The 23,595-nt window shown below is 45.5% G+C and overlaps 2 protein-coding genes across 20 annotated transcripts in view; one reads left to right on the forward strand and one right to left on the reverse strand.

Moving 5' to 3' along the window:
• Positions 1–16,067, reverse strand: part of ERICH6B (glutamate rich 6B) — a 56,341-nt gene extending 40,274 nt beyond the window's left edge. For 4 of the 14 annotated variants that reach the window (XR_013356007.1, XM_077855647.1, XM_077855637.1 and 1 more), the window contains exons 1-4: positions 10,401–10,466; positions 9,000–9,050; positions 7,687–7,762; positions 2,404–2,810 (exon numbers count right to left, since the gene is read on the reverse strand). Coding sequence is in view for 12 of the 14 variants with exons in the window: in XM_077855647.1 (XP_077711773.1) it covers positions 2,404–2,749 (346 nt within the window). In the remaining 2 variants the exon portion in view is untranslated. Of the gene's footprint in view, positions 1–794; positions 976–2,403; positions 2,811–6,175; positions 6,206–7,686; positions 7,763–8,999; positions 9,051–10,400; positions 10,467–13,209; positions 15,939–15,986 lie in introns of those variants that run through there. The other 10 variants (XM_077855640.1, XM_077855642.1, XM_077855645.1 and 7 more) reach the window with 10 other exon arrangements.
• The window catches only part of CBY2 (chibby family member 2), a 103,571-nt gene that overhangs the window by 41,756 nt on the left and 38,220 nt on the right, over positions 1–23,595 (forward strand). For 3 of the 6 annotated variants that reach the window (XM_077855657.1, XM_077855658.1, XM_077855659.1), the window contains exon 2: positions 13,979–14,147. Coding sequence is in view for 2 of the 6 variants with exons in the window: in XM_077855652.1 (XP_077711778.1) it covers positions 11,438–11,500 (63 nt within the window). In the remaining 4 variants the exon portion in view is untranslated. Of the gene's footprint in view, positions 1–11,344; positions 11,501–13,978; positions 14,148–23,595 lie in introns of those variants that run through there. The other 3 variants (XM_077855652.1, XM_077855654.1, XM_077855655.1) reach the window with 2 other exon arrangements.

The raw sequence follows: 23,595 nt of genomic DNA on the forward strand, positions 1-23,595 counted from the left end.
CACTAGTCTCTAGCAATTAATCCATCAACCTGAGAGAAGGCCATTTGTCATTTCTAGGGCTCATTTTATAGGTGCCAATAAATTTATAAAAGGTGTTTCTAAAAATAAATGCAGGTGTGTGCACGAATATGTGCGTGTGCACACCCACGCGTGCAAATGTACCTGACTGTATGAAATAAATGAACTTGATTCAGTTTGCATGTACTGAGCATTTGCTATGGGTCAGGAAGGCACTCCTGTGCCAAGGCTAAACAAATCTCCTCTTAAAGGTATTGGCAAAATATTCCACATTAAGAAATCTTGATGTAAATTCTTTTGAAAAGTTCCAAATTCTGTTGTAGACCTCTTCTTAATTTAGCCTGTTTTGGGCAGTCTGGCTTGGTACCTTGGGTTTCATAGACCAAGACATTCTTCCATGTGTCTTTGAAGGCATTTTAGCATTCCTCTACAGTCTTTTCAGTGCCTCTCCAAATTTTGCTAGCAGGGCATTTATTTTCGAAGCTTTTTGCTTTATACACAGTTCCATTCACTTGACAGCATTGTATTTGTCCTACTGTAGTGGGTAATATATTTACAAAGGTCCAGTGCATACAGGGGACATGTTAAGAATGCTTGATTCATACTGTGCAAGAGAAATGGTCCAAATGCTATTTTTCAGAATTAGAATTAACACTTGGTATTTGAACAGCAGGAATATTAGGATTCTGAGTGGGACTTTCACAGCAGAGGCACACATGAAAGAGAGTTTCCCAGCAATAGAGGAATTACTTCTACAGTACCCTGACAAAACTTACATGAGGGTAGTAGGAATCTAGGATGGTGCATCTGATTTGAGGAGGGAGGTAAAGGCAAAAATGCCTGTGTGGCTGTTAAGAATACCCAGATGCAGGCTGTGTGATCAGACTGGGATTTAAAAATTCAAGCTGCCTGAGTTGCTCGCAGTTGGTAACAGAATCAGATCCAGGAAAATAATGTAGTCCTGTTTCTAGGTCAATATGAAGATGATGAAGATGACTTGGATTTGTAACTTCCTGAACCTGGTTGGATATGGCCATGTAGTCATGACAGCAAGAGAAAGCAGCACGGGGCCTAGGAGAAAGTGGGAGTCAGCCACCTTTAACAATAGCACAAGGGGTCCACTGCCAAATAATAAAACCCAACTGAAGGAAAAGGTGCCAGTCACGGAAACAGTATTGGGAAAATGTCAACCCCAGGGTGAGAGAAATCACTCTGAAGTTAAATACTCATATACAATGCCTTCCTGGGGCCGAGTGGGTGCTCCAAGCAGCATACTAGTGTCTGTTGACCTAGCAATAGATTTTGGAATGTATTCTAGGAAATAATTAGAAGTCATTGATAAAATCTAGCTCTAAGGATGTTTATCAAAGTGCTGTTTGAAAAAGTAACAAAAAAATCAGAAGCAATGAACAATTGATAATAATCAGGAATCAATTAAAAATACCACCGCTTGAAAATACAATTCAGTGTGATGTAGCTATGAAAATGATTTGCAGAAAATATACTAATGTGAAATGTATTCATATAAGTATGAATACTTATATATATTCATGTAAATATTTAATATAAGTATTAAATTATCTGTTATTATCAGATTACCTGCTTTTTACAGTATATTATGTTACCTGCTTTTTACAGTATATTTATTTGTAATTATATATATATAAAGCATAATATTCCTTAAAAATTAGGTGACACACTTTTTTATTAAAAAAATTTTTTTTTAAGATTTTATTTGAGAGATAGAGCATGGGGGCGGGGAGCAGCCAAGGGAGAGGGATAAGCAGACTCCCTGCTGAGCAAGGAGCTAGATGTGAGGCTCCATCTGAGGACCCTGGGATCATGACCTGAGCTGAAGGCAGACGCTTAACCTACTGAGCCACCCAGGTGCCCTGTGACACACATTTTATAAAGTCTGGGGAAGATAAACCAAAGTGTGAAAGTGATTATTCCCCTACGGATGGTAGTGATTTTTTGCTTTCTTCGTTTTTCTTATATATAGTTTCTCAGACATCCACAATAAATATGAATTACTTGTGGAATAAGGAAAAAACACACAATATAGGATATATTTTGTTTATGAATAGGGGCCTTATCTTATGTTCCTCAAGCCTGTCTGCTCTGACGGTACCATGCTTGGGGGCACGGCCATGGAGGCCAGGAAGAGACCTGGGTCAAGAATGAGTGTGCCTGCCTGTCAGCACCGTGGGTGGGGCTGACAGACTGATCTGTGCTCTCTCCCAAGTCTGATCTTTTATCCTGGGTGTGTGGTGAACCAGAGTTGCTATCTTTTAGGAGGCCCTCTTCTGAATGTCCCCTCCCTGATACTCTTCTTCATACACATACTCTTCCTTTCAGATACTTCCCCCTCGTCCAGATACTCACCATCTTCTAGATACTTTTCAAGCAGAAACTCGTTTTCTTCCAGAAACTTTTTCTCTTGTAGATGCTTTCTCTCCTTCAGATACTCTGATTCATACAGATATGTGTTCCCTTCCAGAAACTTTTCCTCTTCCAGGTACTCGTCTTCCTCTAGAAGGATTTCCTCTTCCAGATACTCACCGTCTTCCAGGTACTCATTGTCTTCAGGAGAGAGAGATTTTCTCTCTGAATTCTCGTCTTCCTCTTTATCTTCTTCCTCTGAAGATAAGGTCTGTGTGGAATATTGGGATGTTGAAGGTTCATAGGGAGGGGATGTTTCTCTTGATGATGGATTGTTTTCAGCAGACATGCTGGGGCAGCATTGAGCCAATGAGACCCCTCAGCAAGCAGTGGGCAGTTGCTTTACCATCCTGGTAACCAAGAAAGGAATAAAATCCCATTAGTCAGTAATTGCCTACTGCATGTTGATTTAAATACATTTTTGTTCACTCATTTTATTCCACAGTCTTTGGAAAGTGTGCAGATCAGTGCACATGAAAAGGTACAAACAAGGGGGAATGAAGGTTTTACCCTCAAGGAGCTCGTAGGAAAGACCACAACTAAAGGCGACACCTTTGCAATGACTGCACAGTATGAAGTGAAGCAATGTTGCAGTGTCTAGTGGTACAGTCACCAGAGAGGACTTTTAGTTATTTGTTACAAAATATTTATTGCAACAAGACGGGATGTCTTGCAGGAGCTTGAAATCTGGTGAGAAAAATAGTCCTGTAGACAGGTTTCCATATGCAAAGTGTCAAGAGCGATAGGAGAGGCATAGGTGAGGTGGTCTAGTCATGGCAACTGGGGCCTCACAGCTGGGAGTCTGCCGCCAGACGGCCCCCCTCCTTGACTAGAAGCACCACCCACTGTTTGTTCATTCGGCAAACACTTCTTTTTACTTCCCAGCTTGGATGCAGCTGTGAGCACCTTGACTCCCTCCCAGAAGTCTTCTGAGCTCCATCCTAAGCTCCCTGCATAGCTTCTGTATTTCCATTAAAGTAACAATTTTGCTAGATGACATGATTTGCTTACACATCCGTCTTTCCAACAGAGTGTGAACTTTTTGAGGGTCAGAAGGATTGATTCTTGTTTAAAAATATATTTGAATCCTTCTACTCTTCTATATCACCACTGTGTCTGCCCACAGTGAGCCATGTCCTCTCCAGGCAGAATTACTGCAGCTCTTTTTAAACTGGCCTTCCTGGGACCGCGGCTGCCCAGCCCCCTGTCATTCTCCGTGAAGAGTACTTGTGGGAAAATAGAAACCAGATCCATGATATCCAGTCCTTATAAATCCCCCAGTGGCTTTCCCTTGTACTTGGAATCCCCCAATGGCTTCCAGGCCCTGTAAGGTCTGGCACCTGCCAGGCTCTCTGACTTATCTCTTGCCATTCCTCCTCTTTCCTCCCACTCTCTTAGTCTCTCCTGTAGCATTTACACTGTTTCTGGTTTCTGTTTACTTGTCCAGTCTTCCTTTTCCACTAGATAATAAGTGTCTCAGTGACAGTGACCTTATGACAGAGTGACTGTTCCTCACTCTGTCTCCAATGGTTAGCTTGGTGCCTGACGCTTAATACATGTCCAGTGAATAAATGGTCATTAACTGAGTGAAAGGCAAGAATAGATGGCTCTAGAGCACGGTGTCCCAAAGTTTTAAAAAAAGATTTTTTTTTTTTTTTTTGCACAGTGAGATAAGTTGAAGAGGCTGCTGCTCCTATTGGAGGCAGACTGTCCAGAATCTTCCTGTTTGCTCCAAGGACTTAATGGATCAGTGTTTTGGCCTACCTTTTTTCAGATCTTAGACCAGGAAGCTTTGTTTTAGGGACCGGCAAGATGAGATCATGGATCTCTTGCTAACATGTGTGCAATGTGATGCCCAAAATGAGAAGTGTGATGTGCGAACACATTCACAGTGGGCCAGTGGGCTCATCTATTCACCTGCAGGGTTGCTAGAACCCTTGGATTATTGGATTTTGATAGCATTTGCCTGAGGCAGTGTGGTGAACTGAGAGGGTGCTGTCCAGACCTCCTTTCAAAGGACTTGCTGCCCAGCTCTGGAGATTGTCTAGTAGTGGTCTAAGTGTGGGTGTGTGGGGTGTGTGTGTGTGTGCAGGCTTTAATTAGTTTATGGCATTGGGAGAGAGAAAAGAGGCTGCTTTGTGCTCCCCTGCTCCCTGGTAGTGACTACAGCCTAGTGAGAGGTTGAGAGATTAGGGTCTGTCTGTTGTGCAGTCCAGGTCCTGGTGGCTGGACTCTGGGAGAAAAGATGGCCACAGGTATTTCCAGAAGTACACTGCCTTATCCTTCCTTGGGAGGCTGGAACCTTCCTTCAGAAGACTGCCTGGCCCAAGGGAAGTTTATGATGATGTCTTTGTTGGCCAAGACACAGTGTCCTACAGAATAAGTCAGTCCATTTTCTGACCCTTGTCCCTGATCTCAGGAAGCTGTTATCTATAAACATAAGACACCTTTGCTGAGGCTCTGATTCAGTGGTGCTTGGATTGAATCAGGCCCTTTCTCTGACTTCCATTCTGACGTCTGTCCTTTTTGTTCCCAGGGGAGCCGCAGTGGAGGGTTCTCACTCCTCTTCACCCTTGATGGTGTTTAAAGTGTTTGGAGGTCCCAGGCAGACCTTTTTCCAGGGCCCCAGGCTCAGCTCTCCAGCCACCTTCTTGGCATCTCTGCTTGGATGTCTAATAGCCCTCTGTGATCCTGTTCTTCCTCCCCACACCCCTCAGCTGCTGATGGAACCCTTGGAATCCTCCCTTCTCTCCTCCTCAGCCTGCAGCCCAGCCACCAGGAAGTCAGGCTGGTTCCTCCTTCAAAGGATCCCCCCCCTTCCGACCTGTGCCTGGTCTGACCAGCAAGGCATCTTGCCTCCACACTGCAGCCTTCTGCTAGTGGCTGATTCTCTGCTGGTAGACTGCTTTTAAAACTGAAGCCCCATCACCTCACCCCTCTGTGCAGAACCTTGCGATGGCTCCGCATCTCGCATTGAAAGCCAGAGCCCTTTCAGGCCTGCAGATCCTTCCTGCCTGGCCTGCATCTCCTCTCCCACCTGTCTCCTCCTGCCTTCTCCTTCCTCTCCTGCCACCCTAGTCTCAGCGTTGTCCCTAACATTGCCAGGCTCTGTTCCACCTGAGACCCTCACTCTACTGTCCCTTGGGCCCGTTCCCCAGGTACCATGGTCCTTCTGATCCCCCCTAACTAGCTCTAATTTTTCCTTTTTCTTATAGAGCATTTATCACTTCCTAACATACTAAGTACTTGATTTCATTTATTATGTATATTGTCTCTCCTCTCCCTAGAATGTAAATTTTTTGAGGGCCGGGATCTTTGTTTTATTCACTGATTTGCCCAAGTGCCTAGAACTGTGCCCAGCATAGAGTAGGAAATAATAAATATTTATTGAATGAACATGTGACTCCTGATTCCTCCCTGCCCAGAGCCCAGGCCCAGTTGAGCATAGCCATCTCCCTGAAACCGTGTGGCATGCCTGAGAACACTTAAGTGGCAGCTCTGTCAACATCTTTAGAGCTCCCGTTCCAAAAGGGCGATGGGTTTCTTTCCTCTCTCACTGAGACTTCACATTTTCTCCATCTCCTCCCAATAATTTTTTTTATTGGACTGCCAGTCATTTCTTAATTCTCTCAGCTTCCTAGTGTGTGTGTCTTCATCCAAATCACTGATACAGATGTCAAAGCAGAGAGCCCCAAGGGCAGGGACCAAGCCTCACCTGCCATCTTCATCCATCAGTCAGGAGAGGCTGGGGGAAGGGAATTAACATCTCCGTGTCAGCTACAGTGCTCGGCCTCCTTAGCCTTCATAACAACCCCTGATGTAGGTACAATCATACCCTCTTTCTGGATGAGGGAATGGGGCTCAGTGCTTAAGGGAAACAGAAGGGTTTATAATCTTTAGAGGGTCACAGTGACAAAAAGTAGCTTATGGGGAAAAATTGTGTTTTTTTTTTTCCTGAGCATCAAAAGTGAACCAAAGTAGGGAGAAAGAGGATCTTACCACAGACATTTCTTTGCTGGGGGCGCGGGTGTGTGTGTGTGTGGGAAGAAGTCTTTAAGGAGTAAAGCTCTTTCTCTGGGCAGCTGGCAGTACCTAGTTGTTGAGGTTCCTCCCCTCTCTGCTCTCTTAGCCCTGCCCCCTCGACTCATAAGGCCCCTCCCCCTGTGTGTCCCTGGGGTCCCCTCCTGCTTCCTATCTCTCTGAAGCCTCTTTTCTCTCTACTTTCTGGGGGGGTCCTCCTCTTTGGCTCCCTAGGACTTCCACTCCAGATCTCCCCACTTCTCTAAGGGGATGGTTGGAGAAGTCCAGTCCCATATGACTTGCTCTCCAGGAATCTGTGCTACCTGTCATCTCTCCCAAGTGCTCCCACGCTCTTAAAGGAAATGTTCTAGGGATCCCTGGGTGGCGCAGCGGTTTGGCGCCTGCCTTTGGCTCAGGGCGCGATCCTGGACACCCGGGATCGAATCCCACGTCAGGCTCCCGGTGCATGGAGCCTGCTTCTCTCTCTGCCTGTGTCTCTGCCTCTCTCTCTCTCTCTCTGAGTGTGACTATCGTAAATAAATAAATTTAAAAAAAAAAAAGAAAAAAAAAAAAAAGGAAATGTTCTAGAATTGTATGCAGCATCAATATCAAACTCACTGGGACATGATTTGCCACATCTTGCCTTCTCTTCTCCTTTTGTTTAAATCAGGACAATGTTCTCTTGTTTCTAGATTTGGGGTACTATGCTAATTTTTCTCAATTCTCCAACTATTTATATAATCCTTTGAGTTGCGAAACCAGCAAATGTGCCTAATTGAATTTGTTCATCATGGCATCCTTGAGCAGCAAATATGATTATCTCCATTTTACAGACAACAGTCAGGTTCAAAGAAATCAAATGGCTTACTGAAGGTCAGACAAGTAAAAAAGTAGCCAAACTAGGATCTGGACACAGGTGTGCCATTGCAGAGTGGCATTTTTTCCCCCCACTTGGACTATCATGTGAGTTGAGAGACTGTATTCTTTGGAGGGTAGCCCTTCCTGGGGCACTGGCTTTAGTTCTCAGCTACCACCCCCCTCACCCTAGGCTAAACAATCATTCTCGCCTAAACAGGGTGAGATGGCGGGAGGTGGGGGAAGAGGGGTTTGTGTCATTCCTGAGCATTTCCTCTGTGCCTACAACAGAATAAGGCTTTAAAAAAAAAAAAAATTAAATTCACAAAAATCAGGTAAAGTGTTACTTACTTTTCAATGTAGAAAACCAGGGCTCACCTATTTGGGATTCCACACGAGGTCTGTTCGATTCCAAGTCTAAATCAAACTGCAAAGAGATGAGAAAGGTATGTCATCTTTCAGTCTGGACAACTCAAATTTTTAGTGATTCCCTCAAATGTAGAGGCCTTAATGGTAATTATTTAAGAGAACTGAAGAATATTATTTAGCGTTTCTTTTTGCTAAAGGGAAATTCATTTAGATGGAAAGCCATTACCAGTTGTTTGCTGGACTGATTTTGAAGAGTCCTATAGAATAGAATGCCCTTTGAATTGACCTTCTTCAAATCTTTGAAATTGTGACACATGAAGTGGGATTACTGAGAACTGTTATAACAGATGACATACTCATTTTCAGATAGTTCAACTTAGGATCTCAGTAGAAGCATATTTTGGGTGTGCCTTGTTGACACTAGTGGTGTGCTGAGCTACTTTTGTTCTCAACTCATAGGAGCACACATGAAGGCTGCCCAACAGGGCTGTGGGCAGCAGATGGCAGGAGAGAGGGCACTGACTAGGCTGAGCTTGAAGCTGAATATGTGATTTTGAATGTGCTCCCTGTTCCTCCCACTTGGTGTCTAGGCTTCTCTTCTCATTTATAGTATCAGTGGATTGACCTAGAAGGGCTCCAGGCTCCTCCCAGCCCTACATTTCTAAAGACTATCCCTTATGCAAAACCCTTAGAGCCAGTTGTGTTGTGGCATTCACTTTTGTTTCTGATTTAGGCTGCCCTTATGATGTTTATGTCATAAATACATGTCGATCCTAGAGGGGTTGGGGGGGCGGGGCAGCACCCTGTAGTCAATCTTATTAGTATTTTTATAGCAAAACATGTAAATTTTCACAATAAGTGGGATAAAGAGAAATTTTCAATAGCTCCACATCAGTTCAGGTTGGATTTTGCTTTGAACCGAGCTCTAGCAGTTCAGGTTTTGTTGCCAAATGGGTTTGCCACAAACTTATCAAGAAGACTTAAAGTTTTCAGAAATTTTTTCAATTATGAAATTTGTGGATAAGACATTTTCATCTTGCATTTGTATTTCTTATTGGTGCTCACGTCTAGGAATTACCTAATGTGGTGTCATTAATGGGAAATGCAGTGCAGTTAAAAATTACTCTAGGAAGATAAAATCTACTTTGTAGAGCTCCATTGCTATTTCTGGGATTACAGTGTGTCTAATAGGGAGCACAGGAAGAATTATTTGCAGTCATGACCGTGCAGCCTTCAAGACCTGGGAACAATGCAGCTGTAGTTATGACCAATTATGCTCATGGCTCAGTACTTACAATGTCAGGGAATGAACTGAGTCCAAGTCAGAGATTTTTCAATAATAACAGCTGAAAGAGAAATGTTTTCTGGTTAGCTCTTAGTTACACAGAAAATTAACCAGACAATACCTCATTCTCTAAGAATATTAGAAAATGGTTATTTTTCCTATGATAATTTGGAATAGTTTACTTTTGTGGTACAGTGCATTTCTCCATTAACCTTCTTGGATCAGTAGCTGTCCCTGAATGTTCCCCATGGAAATCAAACCTGAGCATCCCTCACTTCTAGAACCTCCCTTTCCATCCCCTTCTCCCCCATCTCTAAATGGTTCAGCCAATCCAAGCACTGATGCTCTCTGGGCACTGCAGAGAACTCACAGGGATGCTGCTGTGGGTTTTACATTTTTTAAGAAAACCGCAATACTCAACATCTGTTGGGTATTGTATGAAAACCTAATTTTTGATTATGCTGTCTTCCTTTTAATGATGGCATATTTTGCAAAGCTGGGTTTTTGGCAGTTGTTGAGATGAAAAGGAAGTATCACGCAAAAATCAGCATGAAGTAGAAAATGAGGGTGGCCACGTGCAATCAGATTCCAAGAATGGAGAAGTCACGCAATGCCCCATGGGCACATGCATTCCGTTAGAGAGTCATCATGGCTATTCAAGAATGAAGTAAACGCATTATTTTTTTCTTCTCTAAGTTGTGACATAAATATACACAATATTTATTAAGTTATTTGGATATAATTAATAAATGAAAACTGTACAGATTTCTTTTGGGGTGGAGGGGCACCATGAAAAATTTACTGAGACAGTAAGGGTGCCGTGAACTGAGAAAGTTTCGGAACCTCTGGAATAATACAGTTGCTCAGACGTAGAAATATGGAGTCATCCTTGATTCCTCCCTCTTTCACTCTCCCAAATCTGCTAACCAATCAGTAAGTCCTCTTGGCATTATCCTCCAAAAAATGTCTTGAATCCATTCTTCTGTCTGCTATTACTGTGCTCACCCTTGTCTAGCCCACCATCTTCTACAACTACCTCTGTGTGCTTTGGCTCTTGCTCTCTGATAACCCATTCTTCAAAGGGAAAATTTTAAAAAAATATTTATTTGAGAGAGAGAGAGAGAGAATGGGGGGGGGGGCAGAGGGAGAAGGAGAGAGAAACTCAAGCAACTACCACTGGGCATGGAGCCTAGTCTGACTCTGAACTCAGGCTTACAGCCCTGAGATCATGACCTAAGCAGAAATGAAGACTCAGATGCTCAACTGACTAAGCCACCCAGGTGCTCCAGTAATCTTTCAAATATATAAATTAGATCATGTCACTCCAGGGGTTAAAACCCTCTAGTGGTTTCCGTTTCAATTTCAAAGGACTCCAAAGCCTGCCCGTGTTGGCTCCTGCTATTTTTCTTACCTTTCCAGAGTCTCTTTCTCCCCTTGCTCACTGTGCTATGACCTCTGCCCACCGTGGCCCTTCCCATTGTCTGGAAAGTTCTAGATCTTTAAATGCTGTCCTTAAGTGTCACCTCCCCAGTGAGGCCTTCCCTGAGCAATTGATCTAAAATCGCCCCCGACCCCACCTGTACCGTATCACTATGTATCTTATTCTTTTTTTTTTTTTTTTTAAGAGAGGGAGAGAGGGAGAGAGTAGGGGGAGGGGCAGAGGGAGTGGAAGACATAATCCCAAGCAGGCTCCATGCCCAGCACAGAGCCCAATGTGGGGATCAATATCACAGCCTTGAGATCTTGACCTTCGTTGAAGTTAAGAGTCAGACAAGTTTAACCAACTCAGCCAGCCATCCAGGCACCCCTCTTACCATGCTGTTTTATTTTCTTTTTTTTTCATGCTGTTTTATTTATAACATTTGTATCATGTTCATTGATCTGTTTATTGGAGGATAGAAACTTTGCTCCTTTTTGTTTGCCATTATATTCCTGCCACCTAGAATAATGCCTGGTACACAGGAGGAGGTTAATAACTATTTGTTGAAATGAATAAATGAGTGATTATTTCACATGGTTTAACTTTGGATCATTTGCTGATGGCTCCTAATGGAGAAGATCCAGAATTTGTGTCGAGAGGAGGAAGTCAGTAATTTCACTGAGTGATGTATATGTATGTAAAATATACATTTATATACAAAATGTTTTATAAACTAGGTATTCTAATTACGAGTTTTCTATATTCTTTGAAAAGAGACAACTGCTTGTTATCTGAACTCCATTTTTCTTAGCAATACTGATGGTTTATCATAAGTTTATATGGAATTAGATAGTTAATGAGCAACTCTATCATTTCATTTGTTATTTTCCTAACAGGCAAGCTCCTCCTACCTCTTCCTTTACTTTTTTCAAATTAGGAAAATGAGATAAAGATGTACAAAGGAACATTGCTATAACAACAGCATCGAACAAAACATGGGAATGCCATGATCCAGCCTAAACCCACTGATGTGTTTTCTGAGATACCACCAAATCCAGGTCGGGCGCAAAGTGGAGAGGCAGCAGGAACAGGTGTGGAATTATTCAACATCTCTGGCCAACAGCAGTGGGGATTAAGCAGAGATTTCTTTAACGAGATTAATTCTGAAATACTAAGCAGTTTGGCATATCCCTCAAGATACAAAGCATTTGTATCTATGTAAGATTAAAGGAGCTTTCACACAAAGCAATTTTATTTTTTCAACATGAAAGTGATGCTTTGGAGGGGTTGCTTGAAGGAGGCATGCTGCAACAAATGTGGGGCATGCCAAAGCTTCTTTATATAAAAGACAGTTTACTCAGCCAAGAATTCTATCTGTAGCTTTTACTACCCAGTACATACAGAGCATTGTTCTTCAAATCACGGGATTATGGAGAAAGGGAGACCAGGGGTTAGGAATCAGGTTGACAAACATCCCAGGCCGGTGGTTATTCAATGATAACCTTGGATATCCAGGGATGGCAGCTCAGTGCTTCCTGAGGCAGACTGTTGGACAGCTCTTATAAATAATAAATAATGGCGATGATGCTGGTAATAATGATAAGAAAGATCACAGCCACTGTTTCTATGTTCAAGACACTGTATTTAGCACATAACAAATTACACAGACTTCTGCTAAATCTTCCTCCCTTGGGCTTTCACCCAGCCTTCCCAGGTCTGTTCTCTGGAGCTACTCACAACAGATTTGCTCCACAGCAAGCTACAGATATTGCAACACAGCTTCTGTGTTCTGTACCTTTTGTTTTGTTGGGTTTTTGTTTTGTTTTACTAAACTGAGGTTTATTTTTTGAACCTAAGTAGTTATGTAGATCAGTATTAAATTTCATCTTGCTGGCTTTGCCTCCCTCTTCCAAGCTGTTCAAATATTTGTGAATCTGATTCTATCACTCAGTGTATTAACCAGACTTTATAAAAATGTGCTACTGAAAATGATAACCTTCCACATCTCCCTCCTATCCCTTTTCCCTTTCTTCTTTTCCTCTTTTGTGCCACAAAAAATTATTGACTTTCTATGTGCCAGACACTGTCAGGCATTGGGACTGCAGGATTACATAAGGCACATCTATAGACCTCAAGATCTTGCTGAAGCAGGGAAACAGAAAAATAAATTAAAATACAGTATAGAATGATGATGTCATGAATGAAAACAGAGGAGGTGAATGTCACTGTAAGCTGGAAGAGAATCTGCCAGGGGAAAGAATAGGGAGCTAGGAGAAGGCCAGGACTCTGCCTGTCTTCTAGGCTGTGGGACCCAGGAGGGGAATGGGCTGTCCCCACTTAATTAAAAAGTGAGCCAAGGATGTTCTGGTGTTGGGAAGGCAGTGGGTAGGCTTTAGCCACTATAAAGACATGGGAAGAGAATTCTGTGTAGAGGGAGGTAAGGGGAACTCAGTGATGAAAGGGGTATGCTATTTACTGCTCAGTGATACAGCCCCTTCTCTCTCCTACCTGCCTGGCCAGGGTGGCTCCCCTCCCCCCCCCCCCCCCCCCCCCCCGCCGGGGAGACCTCCTTAAAAAGCAGGTTCAGCTAGCTTAGCTAGCAGGTCTGTTTTCACATGGCAGACTGGAGAAGTGGGGAGCATTCTAGATTTCAATAAGAAACCAGGGAGGGACCGTTTGAGAGAGGAAAGGAGTCATTTGTGCCCTGAAAATGCTATTAGTCACTAGAAGGGCTGATAAGACCAAGGCCAAAGCGACTTTTCATTATAACTGCTTGTGGGGTTCTTCTAAGCATAATTACCTAGTCATATAGAATGTGAATACGAAGACTGGAATCCTCAGGAATCCAGGCAGAAGGCTTGTCTACTCATGTTGCAGAGCCCAGGATGGTGCTGGGAGCCTGCAAGTTCTCAGGTGTTAGGACAGAGAACAGGTGACCTTGCTGGACCTGTTATCCCATGTTGGCCCCATGGCCTGTTCAAAGAGGGATCCCTCTGAGGCAGTGAGCCCCTCCTAAGGAAAGAAACCTCAGGAGCAAGACAAAATCTGGGAATGAGTGGGTTGTAGGCACATTGTTAGGCTGAATCTCTCCACAGTGCCTCGCGTAATCCCTGCAACACTGTAGAAAGTCGGTTGCGCAGACGGATTTGGTTAGGGCTGAGGAGCTCTACTTGTTGTCAGTTCAGAACATTCTAGCCTGACTGAAGAGTGTGATAGTGTTTATTGCCTTCCAGACTGTGTCTGTGAACATGGTCTGGTGTAACTCCCGGGGCACAGAGTGCACACATAGGGCTGAGCTCCAGGAGCATGGCTCGAAGCTGGGAACCAACATAAAGCTGAAGCTTAGCACAACTGTGGGGGGCGGTGGGGGGAATATGCTGGGGTGATGGTGGTGGTGGTGCGGCTTCAGTGGATCTGGAGCTGGGAAGGAAGTTCAGGACCTGGGGTGTGCTGCTTAAGCATCCATGTCTTCTAAAAAGGTAAAGGCATCAGTCAAAAAGGGCAAGGATCTTTGGAGCTGGGAGTGATCAAATAACAAAAAACTGACCAAACTCTTGTTACTGAACCAGCACTTCCTAGCTTGGACGAGACGGGAAGAACAGAGGCAGATGTTCGTAGACGAAACGATTTTGAGCCACCCAGCTGGAAGTGAAGAGGTTGGGTAAACCCTTAAGATCCCAGGAGAAGGCCAGCAAGCGTGAGGTTGAGGACTCTCGGCTGCCAAGGCTCTACTTAACCGTATGTTTCAGTCCAACTATAAAAGCGGAGACGGGAGGGCAGGGCTTCACCCCTCTTACAGTGCAAGCGAAGCCTCGATCTTTGGTAGATAGACGTCTGAGTTCTTGCCATAAGGTCCTGGAGAGCAGGTTGGTTTTAGAACAGTGCAGCTATTCAGCACACTCCCTGTGGGGCTCACGCATTTCCTGTCCTCGTGCAGGGCCACGCTGAGGCTGGCACAGGGTTCCACAGGGTTCCACGAGTAAGTAGCCATCAGCTGGGGAGAAGGCCAGGCATGGCCCATCACGGAGCGTCTCTAGTTAGCGTGGGGACTGCAGGCATCGGTCTCCTGGCCCTGCCACCCCCTGACCTCCCTTCTGTCTCCTCTTGCTTCTGTACTTCAGTATATTCACAGTCCTGCTTGCTTTTCTGGAGGACGCGGCCCACATTTCCGCCAACTCTTCCAGGGTGAGATTTCTTTTTTGGGGCCCCAGCTGGCTTTCGAATTTCCTAAAAGACTTCAAAGTCTGTTCATTCTCTAGAACCCCAACTCCAGGTCACCTCCTATGTAACAATGGGCAAGCTCCTCTGGAAGGAGTGTCCTTTTCCCTCCACAGTCTCCTGCCCTTTCCTTCCTGCCCTGTTGGCGCTTGTTTGCAGGTCCGCCTCAGCCACGGGGTGGGTAGCCTCGCACAACTCCTGGCACAGGAGGAGGGGGGCACTGCCACAGACGGCTGTGCCTGGACAGATGGTCCACAGGAGACCGGCTGCACATCCAGTTTCTGGTTTGCATTTTTCACCTAACCTCCCCTCCTGCTGTGGAGAGGCACCCAAGAGCCAGGCTGTGGATGGGCTCCGACAGCAAAGCCTCAGCATGGGGTGGGTCCCGGGACCTTGGGGGCGGCACAGGTGCTGCCGGCAGAGGCCTGGAAACTGGCTGCAGCAAGGGGAGGAGCCCCCTTTCTGTGAAGGAACCCGGGCATTCTCCGGGGCCCTGCAGATGCGAGGCCTTTTGGTTGCTGTGATTATTGTCCTCAGTTGCCGGTTCTAACCTCTGTAACTGGCAGGATTCTTGCTGTGGGCAGCTGTCGTCCCTCTTGGGGGAAGAACTGGATGGCCTGCTTTGGTGAGCTCTGTGGTGTGGTGCCCAGGCCGATCTGGAGCCACATTTAAAAATGCCAGGGGACAGCACAGAAGTCAAAAAAAGGTCTCTTAACCTCCCTTAGGCCAGTCAGTGCAGTTTTTAGCAATATAGACACCCCAGTATACTCATTAAAACGTCATTTCCTAAGGCCTTTTTCATACATAGAATTTCAAAGATATTCAGGTTTGAGCTTTCAAGGAGGGGGGCCCTGAGCAGACACCCCTCATAGAACACCTGCGGAACCCCAGCCACTGGCCTCCTCACCGTCTCCCAGGAAGCACCTGGGAAGCACCGTCTCCCACTGATGCTCTCCCATTTTAGAGGTGGGGGAAGGGCACGCAGGGAAACCGCGCCATTGGCTTTGGGTCACAGGAACCTGTTTGTAGGCACAGCCGAAGTTTTCCATCTGGGGAATCCTTTTTCTGCTTCATTGGCCGGGCTGTGTGGGGCAAAGAGGAAGAAGCGACCCCGTACACACGCCCTAGTTTCTCCTTAAACGCAGAGCCCGAGGTTCTGGAGAGGAAGGGGCCCGGCCTCCTCTATTTGTAGGACTACCCTGCGTGGAGGGAAGCAGGGAGCAGAAAGGCCCAGGGAGGGAGGGCAGAGAAAGGGGAGAGAACAAAGGAGGCTGCACGCTGATGCGCCTTGGTTCGAGCCCCAGGGCGGCCACCCGGCGCCCCACTCGTGCTCCTCGGGGCCGCAGTGCGGAGCCTTACCGGAGCTTGTCTGTCCCAAGGGCAGAGGGAGGATGTGGCGCCAGGCCACTCCGCCTGCGTTTGTGGTGGCCTGGTTACCATGGGAACGGTGCCCCGGCTCCCGCGGGGGGGGGGGGGGGGGGCGGAGGGGGGGAGGGCTTGGGCCGGAAAATTGCCTTCTTACGTGTGCCAGGGCCCCCTGTGCCAGGTGTCCCCCAGGGGGAACCGGACCGCAGCAGGCTGGGGCCGCCCTACTGGGCCCCGGGCTGGGGAGGGCCAGCAAAGACTGGATGAAGTTTTGTTTCCTGGTGTTTTTTTTTTTTTTTTTTTTTTTTTAATTTATTTTTTATTGGTGTTCAATTTACTAACATACAGAATGGTGTTATTTACTTAATGCTGTGTCATTTGTATAGCTTTGTTTTCCTAATTACCAAATCGTGCAGTGGGGTTAGCTTGCCTGAATCTTGGGGCCCAGGGCTGAGCTTGGTGGGTGGCTGTTAAGATGGAAGCAGGTGTGGGGCGCTCTATGGCTTCCAGAGCTGACAACCTTTAACTCAGGTCTGCCTGTGAGCTGCAGAGTGGGTTGGGGAGTTATTCCCATGAGACACCCTGAATAGATTGACCTGGGCTGGTCCCCAGGACAAAGACCCCCACCAGCGACCTGGAGGACAGAGGATGCTCTGCTCTCTCTGGGGTACTTTTGGGGGGCCTGGGGAGGCAGCCAGCTATGCCCAGAGAACAGAGTCCATAGGAGAAAGCCAGTGAAGTTCACATGTTCTGGCCACTCTGAGTGCATTTGCTGGGAGTTGCAGAGTGGCCCAGGTAGGGCAAGGAGGCCTGGTCAGTTGTCACACAATTCAGAAGAAAAGGTCCCAGATCTTTGAAATGTCAGTAATTTTCTGTGACTTCCCCCCCATTTTATTTTATTTTTTTATTTTTTCCCCCCATTTTAAATAAATATTCATGTTTGTACTTGCACTTATATTTATAATTTTGAATTCTTTTTCTTGAAGAAGGTTCATCATATTGTGTAAGTTCCAGGTATCCACAAAACTGAAGAATCATGAGTACCTGTGCATACCAGGCATATTCTGGGTTTCTTCATACTGTCTCTCAGTGGGCTGTGTCAGGCTCCTGGGAAGGGGGTGGGAGTGACAGAAAAGAGGAGTCCAGTGTGAGGGCGCGGGGCACAGAGAAACTTGGTGGTTTTTGGTGTCTCAATCTCTACTTGGTGGTCCCATAGGAGATAAGAAGGTGACCAGATAATTATTTATGCCCCTCCTCTTCTCTGGTGGAGAGAGTTGGAGAAACACAGAGAGGCCAGGTTCACACCAGTATTACGAGGTGACAGCAGGAGCCTTGGTGAGTTGGGGAGAAATGTAGGAGAAACAGAAAGACAGCATGCTACCAGATGTCCAAAGAGGTCTGTGAATCTTCAGATCTCTTGAAACACAAAGGAATAATTTGAGGCTCTGTTATCACAACAGTTTTTGGTGAGGAGGACTGGCCAAAGACTACTTCCGTTAGCTACGCCCCTTAGTTATTCTCAAGGCCAGTGCCAGGGCTGGCTTGGGAGAATTTTAGAGCCCCCTGCGATGTCCATTAAGCTCACCTGAATCTAAGTAAAGCGTGTACTTGGCTTCCAAACACAGCTTCAAGGCAGTTTCCGAGCCCCCTACTCCCAACAGCCCATGGCCCCTCAGGCCACACAGGAATTTCAGGGTCCATTCCTCTGCCTGCTGGGAGCTTGGCGTCATGGTAAGGCCTTCCACAAGATGGCGCTCTTAGGTTTTGGTTTAATTTTTCAACATTGATCAATTAGGTACTTTGTCAGTATCTTAATGAATGCCTACTGTGCGCTGACGCACTGTTCCAGGAGCTGTTGGGGACGCACACTGAACGAGACAAACCAAGTCTCTGGTTCCAAGGAATTTTAAAAGACTGTGATTTTTATACTTTCAGATGTAAAACCCAGCTGTGATAGAGGTTTCCCATTTATGTTGCTGATCTGTACTTTTTTTTATTTTTATTTTTTTTTAGATTTTATTTATTTATTCATGAGAGACACACACAGAGAGAGAGAGAGAGAGGCAGAGACACAGGCAGAGGGAGAAGCAGGCTCCATGCAGGGTCGATCCCAGGACTCCAGGATCACGCCGTGGGCCGAAGGCAGGCACTAAACCACTGAGCCACCCAGGGATCCCCTGATCTGTACTTTTGAAAGTTCTGCTACATTTCTGACAGTTGCACAACTTTTTTTTCCTCCATAGTATGGCCTGGAGGAATTATAGACACTTTTATTATTTGGCTGGGGAAAGGACTAACTTGTATCTGTGTAAGCCACTGTCTGAGATCCGTCCTTTTGCCAGGAAAACACATCTTAACTTGGACAATTCCAAATTGTTGCTAAGCACCAGTTTATCATTCTGAGGTCTCAACTTGGGATTTTGTCTGCCCATTTGCGTAAACTCACAGCTCCTTTTTTTTTTTAATTTTTATTTATTTATGATAGTCACATAGAAAGAGAGAGGCAGAGACACAGGCAGAGGGAGAAGCAGGCTCCATGCACCGGGAGCCCGATGTGGGATTCGATCCCGGGTCTCCAGGATCGCGCCCTGGGCCAAAGGCAGGCGCCAAACCGCTGCGCCACCCAGGGATCCCCACAGCTCCTTTTAAAGAAAACATTTGGGTAGATCTTTCAGGTATTCTAGTGACCTGCCTCCAAGTAAGAATGAATGAGATGGACTTTGATCTGGGTGAGAATTTATCAGACTCTTTTTTTGCTTTTCATTGCAAAATGTCAGTTCCGCCACCTGTCTGCCCCAGAGAATAAGTACAATCAAAGAGCTCACTCTCGTCAAAGGCAAATCTGAAACATAGTTGAGAGAAACAGATAGAGGTCTGTGTAAACTGCCCCTTCCTTCAGCTTCGGTAAGCTCTGCCCTTGTTGTTCTTGTTCTTCTTCTTCTTGTTCTTCTTGTTCTTGTTCTTCTTGTTCTTGTTCTTCTTCTTCTTCTTGTTCTTCTTCTTGTTCTTCTTCTTCTTCTTCTTCTTCTTTCTCCTCCTCCTCCTCCTCCTCCTCCTTCTCCTTCTTCTTCTCCTTCCTCCTCCTTCTCCTCCTCCTTCCTCCTCCTTCTCCTCCTCCTTCCTCCTCCTTCTCCTCCTCCTTCCTCCTCCTTCTCCTCCTCCTTCCTCCTCCTTCTCCTCCTCCTTCCTCCTCCTTCTCCTCCTCCTTCCTCCTCCTCCTCCTCCTTCTTCCTCCTCCTCCTCCTCCTCCTTCCTCCTCCTTCTCCTCCTCCTTCCTCCTCCTCCTCCTCCTCCTCCTTCCTCCTCCTCCTCCTTCCTCCCCCTCCTCCTCCTCCTTCCTCCCCCTCCTCCTCCTTCCTCCCCCTCCTCCTCCTTCCTCCCCCTCCTCCTCCTTCCTCCCCCTCCTCCTCCTCCTTCCTCCTCCCCCTCCTCCTCCTTCCTCCTCCCCCTCCTTCCTCCTCCCCCTCCTCCTCCTCCTTCCTCCTCCCCCTCCTCCTCCTCCTTCCTCCTCCCCCCTCCTCCCCCTCCTCCTCCCCCCTCCTCCCCCTCCTCCTTTCTTCTTTCTTCTTCTTTCTTCTTTCTTCTTTCTTCTTCTTCTTCTTCTTTTTTTTTTTTTTCCCTACCCTTGTTCTAAGTTAGATTCCCAAAGGCAACATGTTTAGGACATTTACTGTATGAATTTGGCTGTTTCCAGAAATACCTTCACTTAGCTGTGATTGAAGAGTATAATCTTGATTTTTATCTCAGACTAAAGAAAATGGTCATGGGCAGCCCAGGTGGCTCAGCAGTTAGTTTAGTGCTGCCTTCAGCCCAGGGCCTGATCCTGGAGACCCAGGATCGAGTCCCATGTCGGGCTCCCTGCATGGAGCCTGCTTCTCCCTCTGCCTGTGTCTCTGCCTCTCTCTCTCTCTGTGTCTCTGATGAATAAATAAAATCTTTAAAAAAAAAAGAAAATGGTCATAAGACAAATGTTTGTATTTTGACAAAAAACAATTATTAAAAGACCTTGTTCACTTTACCATTCTCTATCCTTTTATGTGAGGATTTATGAGAACTCCAGACTCCTATCTGACCACCTGACTTGACATTTCTACCTGGGTGTCCAGTAGGCACATCTTATTTGACATAGCCCGAAGCAACTCCTGATCTTCTTCTACCATCTGCTCTTCCCACAGTCTTCTCAGGAAACAGCAACTCCACTGCTCAGGCCAAGCATCTTAGAACCTTCTTGGCCTCTCTCTCTCTCTCTCTCTCTTCTCACATGTAACCAGTTATCAACTTCTGTTGCCTTTACCTTTAACATACCCAGAATCTGGCGATTTCTCACTGCCATCTCTTGCCTGGAAAATTTCAAATGCTTTCACTGGTCTCTCTACTTCTATATGTTGTTCCTCTACATCTATACTTGTTATAGCATCCAGAATGATCCTTTGAAATATGTCAGATTGTGACCCTTCTCTGCTCAAAATCATCCCATGATTTTCTGTCTTATTGGAAGGAAAAATCCAAGATCTCCACTTCCTGCTCCCCCCACCTTCCCATCTGTGGCTTGATGTCCTCATAATCTGCTTCTGATTCATCTCATAGGAGCCACACTGGTCTCCTGTGCTCCCAATTTGAGGCCTCTGTCTTGAAGACTACTCCCTGATAGCTGCATGATCCCTCTTTCTTCCCCTCACATTCCTCCTTGGATGTTACCTTCTTAGGGGTGGGGAGTTTCCTTACCACCCTATTAAAACTGCACCTCTCTGAGCTCTCTTTATTCTCTGTTCCAGGTTCATTTTTCTCTATAGCACTTACTACTGTCTGACCCACTGTATATCTTATTTATTGCTTTACTGGAATGGAAGCTCCCTGAGGGCAGATATTTTTGTCTGTTTGCTCTGTTTTATTCACTTCTGGATCTCACTACCTAGGACATGGCCTGGGACAGAGTAAGTATTCAATAAATATTGAATGAATGATTAAATTCTATGAGAATTAGTGTCAGAAGAAAAAGCATCTTTTTTTGGTCAAAGTTGTACTTCCTTAGGCAAGTGATTGATGTTACACATTGTAATTTACTTTTTGGTTTTACTACTGGGAAGCTCAAAGTCAAACATAGAGAAAATTATTAGTACTGTTTCCCCCATGGTCTCTGACACGGTAACTTCCCCTCCGTGTGTTTTTCATTGCCTTCACTTTTAACTTTTATTTGAACAACTTTGTGTATCTCTATGCCTTCGGGTAGTGTTCACAGAACTCTAGGCTTCCGTGAAATATTTGCCAAGTGAATGCATTTTATACTATTTTAATCCTTTTTGGAAGTAATGGGATATGAATAATAAATTACTCATGATCTCCCAGTATGACTGTAATGAGTTAGAGAGAAATAGGTGATGAGGAGGAGAGGTGGAGGGAAGAGAGGCTGGCAGGGGAAGAAGCACTGCCTGTGTTGCCTGGCCAGCATGAGCACATGATGTGTCCTCTGCACCAGGACCCACTGTCAGTGAGAGGGGAGAGATGAATAATTTTGCCAGGACAATAGGCTCAACAGGGACTGTCTGAGCAAACAAGGACAAATGGCCACTTTAGCAATGGTTAATATTTATTAAATAGTAAATAATTTAGGTTCAAGTTGAGAGAAATGAGCATAAGGAAATCAATTCCTTTGCCAGGATCCACAAAAGCTCCTGGAAGTGCCACCAGCACCAAATGAAGACATGTTCCTGTGTGTTAGGAAAGGGTTAAATAAGCAGGTTGACTTTTGTTGCTACTTCTCAACATTGGCTTTGGCAGAGCAGTTTGAAACCCTGGAAAGGAGGAAGCAGCGAATACATTAGGATGAAGTGGGAGCTAACCAGACAATACCAAATAGAGTAACTTCCAGGATCCCAGAGAAATCCTGCTGCTGTCCACTTACACCTGAAGCAGGGACAAAGGTGAATGGGCCTCTCGTGAGCCTGGTGGGGAGTCCCCTGCCTTCTGTCCTCTCTTCATCCCCAAAGCTGGGCTTTCTGTCCTCTCCGACTCCCAGCTCCCAAGATCAGTTATTCAAAGGCCAATTCCTTGGGTTGCTAGTGGCAATAAGAGCTCCCAGAGCCTAATTGAAGTTTTTGAAGATAGCGTCTATTATTTCTAGCATCTGCCTGTCATCCTACCATGGAGTCAAGTGAAGGTAGCCTGCTCATAAGCTTTTCACAAACCCATGCCAGTGATTTCTCTTTGCCTGCATTTTAACAGCTTCTAGATACTACAGTTTGACAGAACACTTGACAATTGCCAAGGACTACTGTCCTTTAGAAAGCTGGGCACCACCTTTATCTCCTTTTAGAATCCAGGCTCTGGGGCTTTTGTTTTAACCCTCACCAAGGTCTTCACTCAATACCATACATTACATTCTGTTTAGTGGTAGGTAATTGTTTTTGCTGCTTACTCTCCTTTAGATTTCTACCTTCTCATTCTATGAGTAACTTGGCCTGACTGTTGAAACTCAGAGAACTTTTTTTTTTTTTCTAAAGGACAACAGGGGTGCAAAAATATTTTTAAAATCCTGCTTCTTCATGTACAATCAGCTTTTCCTCTCCTGTAGGTTATTTTTCTCTTGTACTTTCTCTATGTAAAGAATGGAAGAACAACCTCCAGGTTGAACAGCTCTGGTAGGCATCTTCTTATATATTCTAGCCATACCAAGTGTACCCCAGGGGAACACAGGTCAGGGGGAAGATCTCCAGGCCTGGAAATACAGGAAGAATAGACAAAGCAGCACATTGCTAACTTGGCTCTATTGTACAGAGCCCTTAACCACATTTGAGGGTGTCACAAGAAAGAAGTCATTGCTGAGGAATAGGTAAAAATGGGAAAAAAAGAAAAAGAAATGAAACACCATATGAGACTCTCTTCCTATGGCCTATATTTGCTTGTATAACTGATCTAATTGTACTGTAGATGGTGGCCCATTTGGGAAATTTTTCTCCAGGTTGTGTTATATCCCACCTAGGAAACTTTAAAAAACTGGAAGGTAAAGAGATCTCTTCTGAACTCCTTTACCTTCTTTCTATTCTAGCAGGGTGACCAGCTTGCACTTAGGATACTCCTAAGTTGTGTGTGCCTCTTCAGGGAGGCAACAACATGTGTTCCTGGTAGACTGTGGAGACGGAGCCTTAGTCAAATACCCTACTGTGGGTGTCAGTGACCCAGAGCCCCTTGAATAGGACAGACAGATGTCAACTTGAAGAACACTAGTTCTCTGTAGACCTGCTTATGGGGTGCCAAGCTTGGCCATTGGTCGCAGTCTACCAGCTCTCCTCTGCCACGCTGGATGGACCAAGCCCCTTCTAAGATATGTATGAACCATGGTTGCCAAGGAAAATCCTGAGCTGCCCTACTGCTGGATGGCAGTTGGTAATAAGACTTCCTCATAGTTCTCTTTGGGAAAAATCTCCCTGGAAACTGCTAGGAGAAGCCTCTCCTTGCTGCACCTGTTTGCTGCAGGGCTTCTGGTTTTCTATAGTGATTTGGGGTGGGAGTAGACTTCATACCATCTGCATTATCAACACAACTGATGTATCCAGAGATTGAGAGAATTTTTCAAGATTTCCTTCCCTGACAAAGCAGAGAAAAT

This window comes from Canis aureus, chromosome 17 (genome assembly GCF_053574225.1).
Source record: "Canis aureus isolate CA01 chromosome 17, VMU_Caureus_v.1.0, whole genome shotgun sequence".
NCBI lineage: Eukaryota > Metazoa > Chordata > Mammalia > Carnivora > Canidae > Canis > Canis aureus.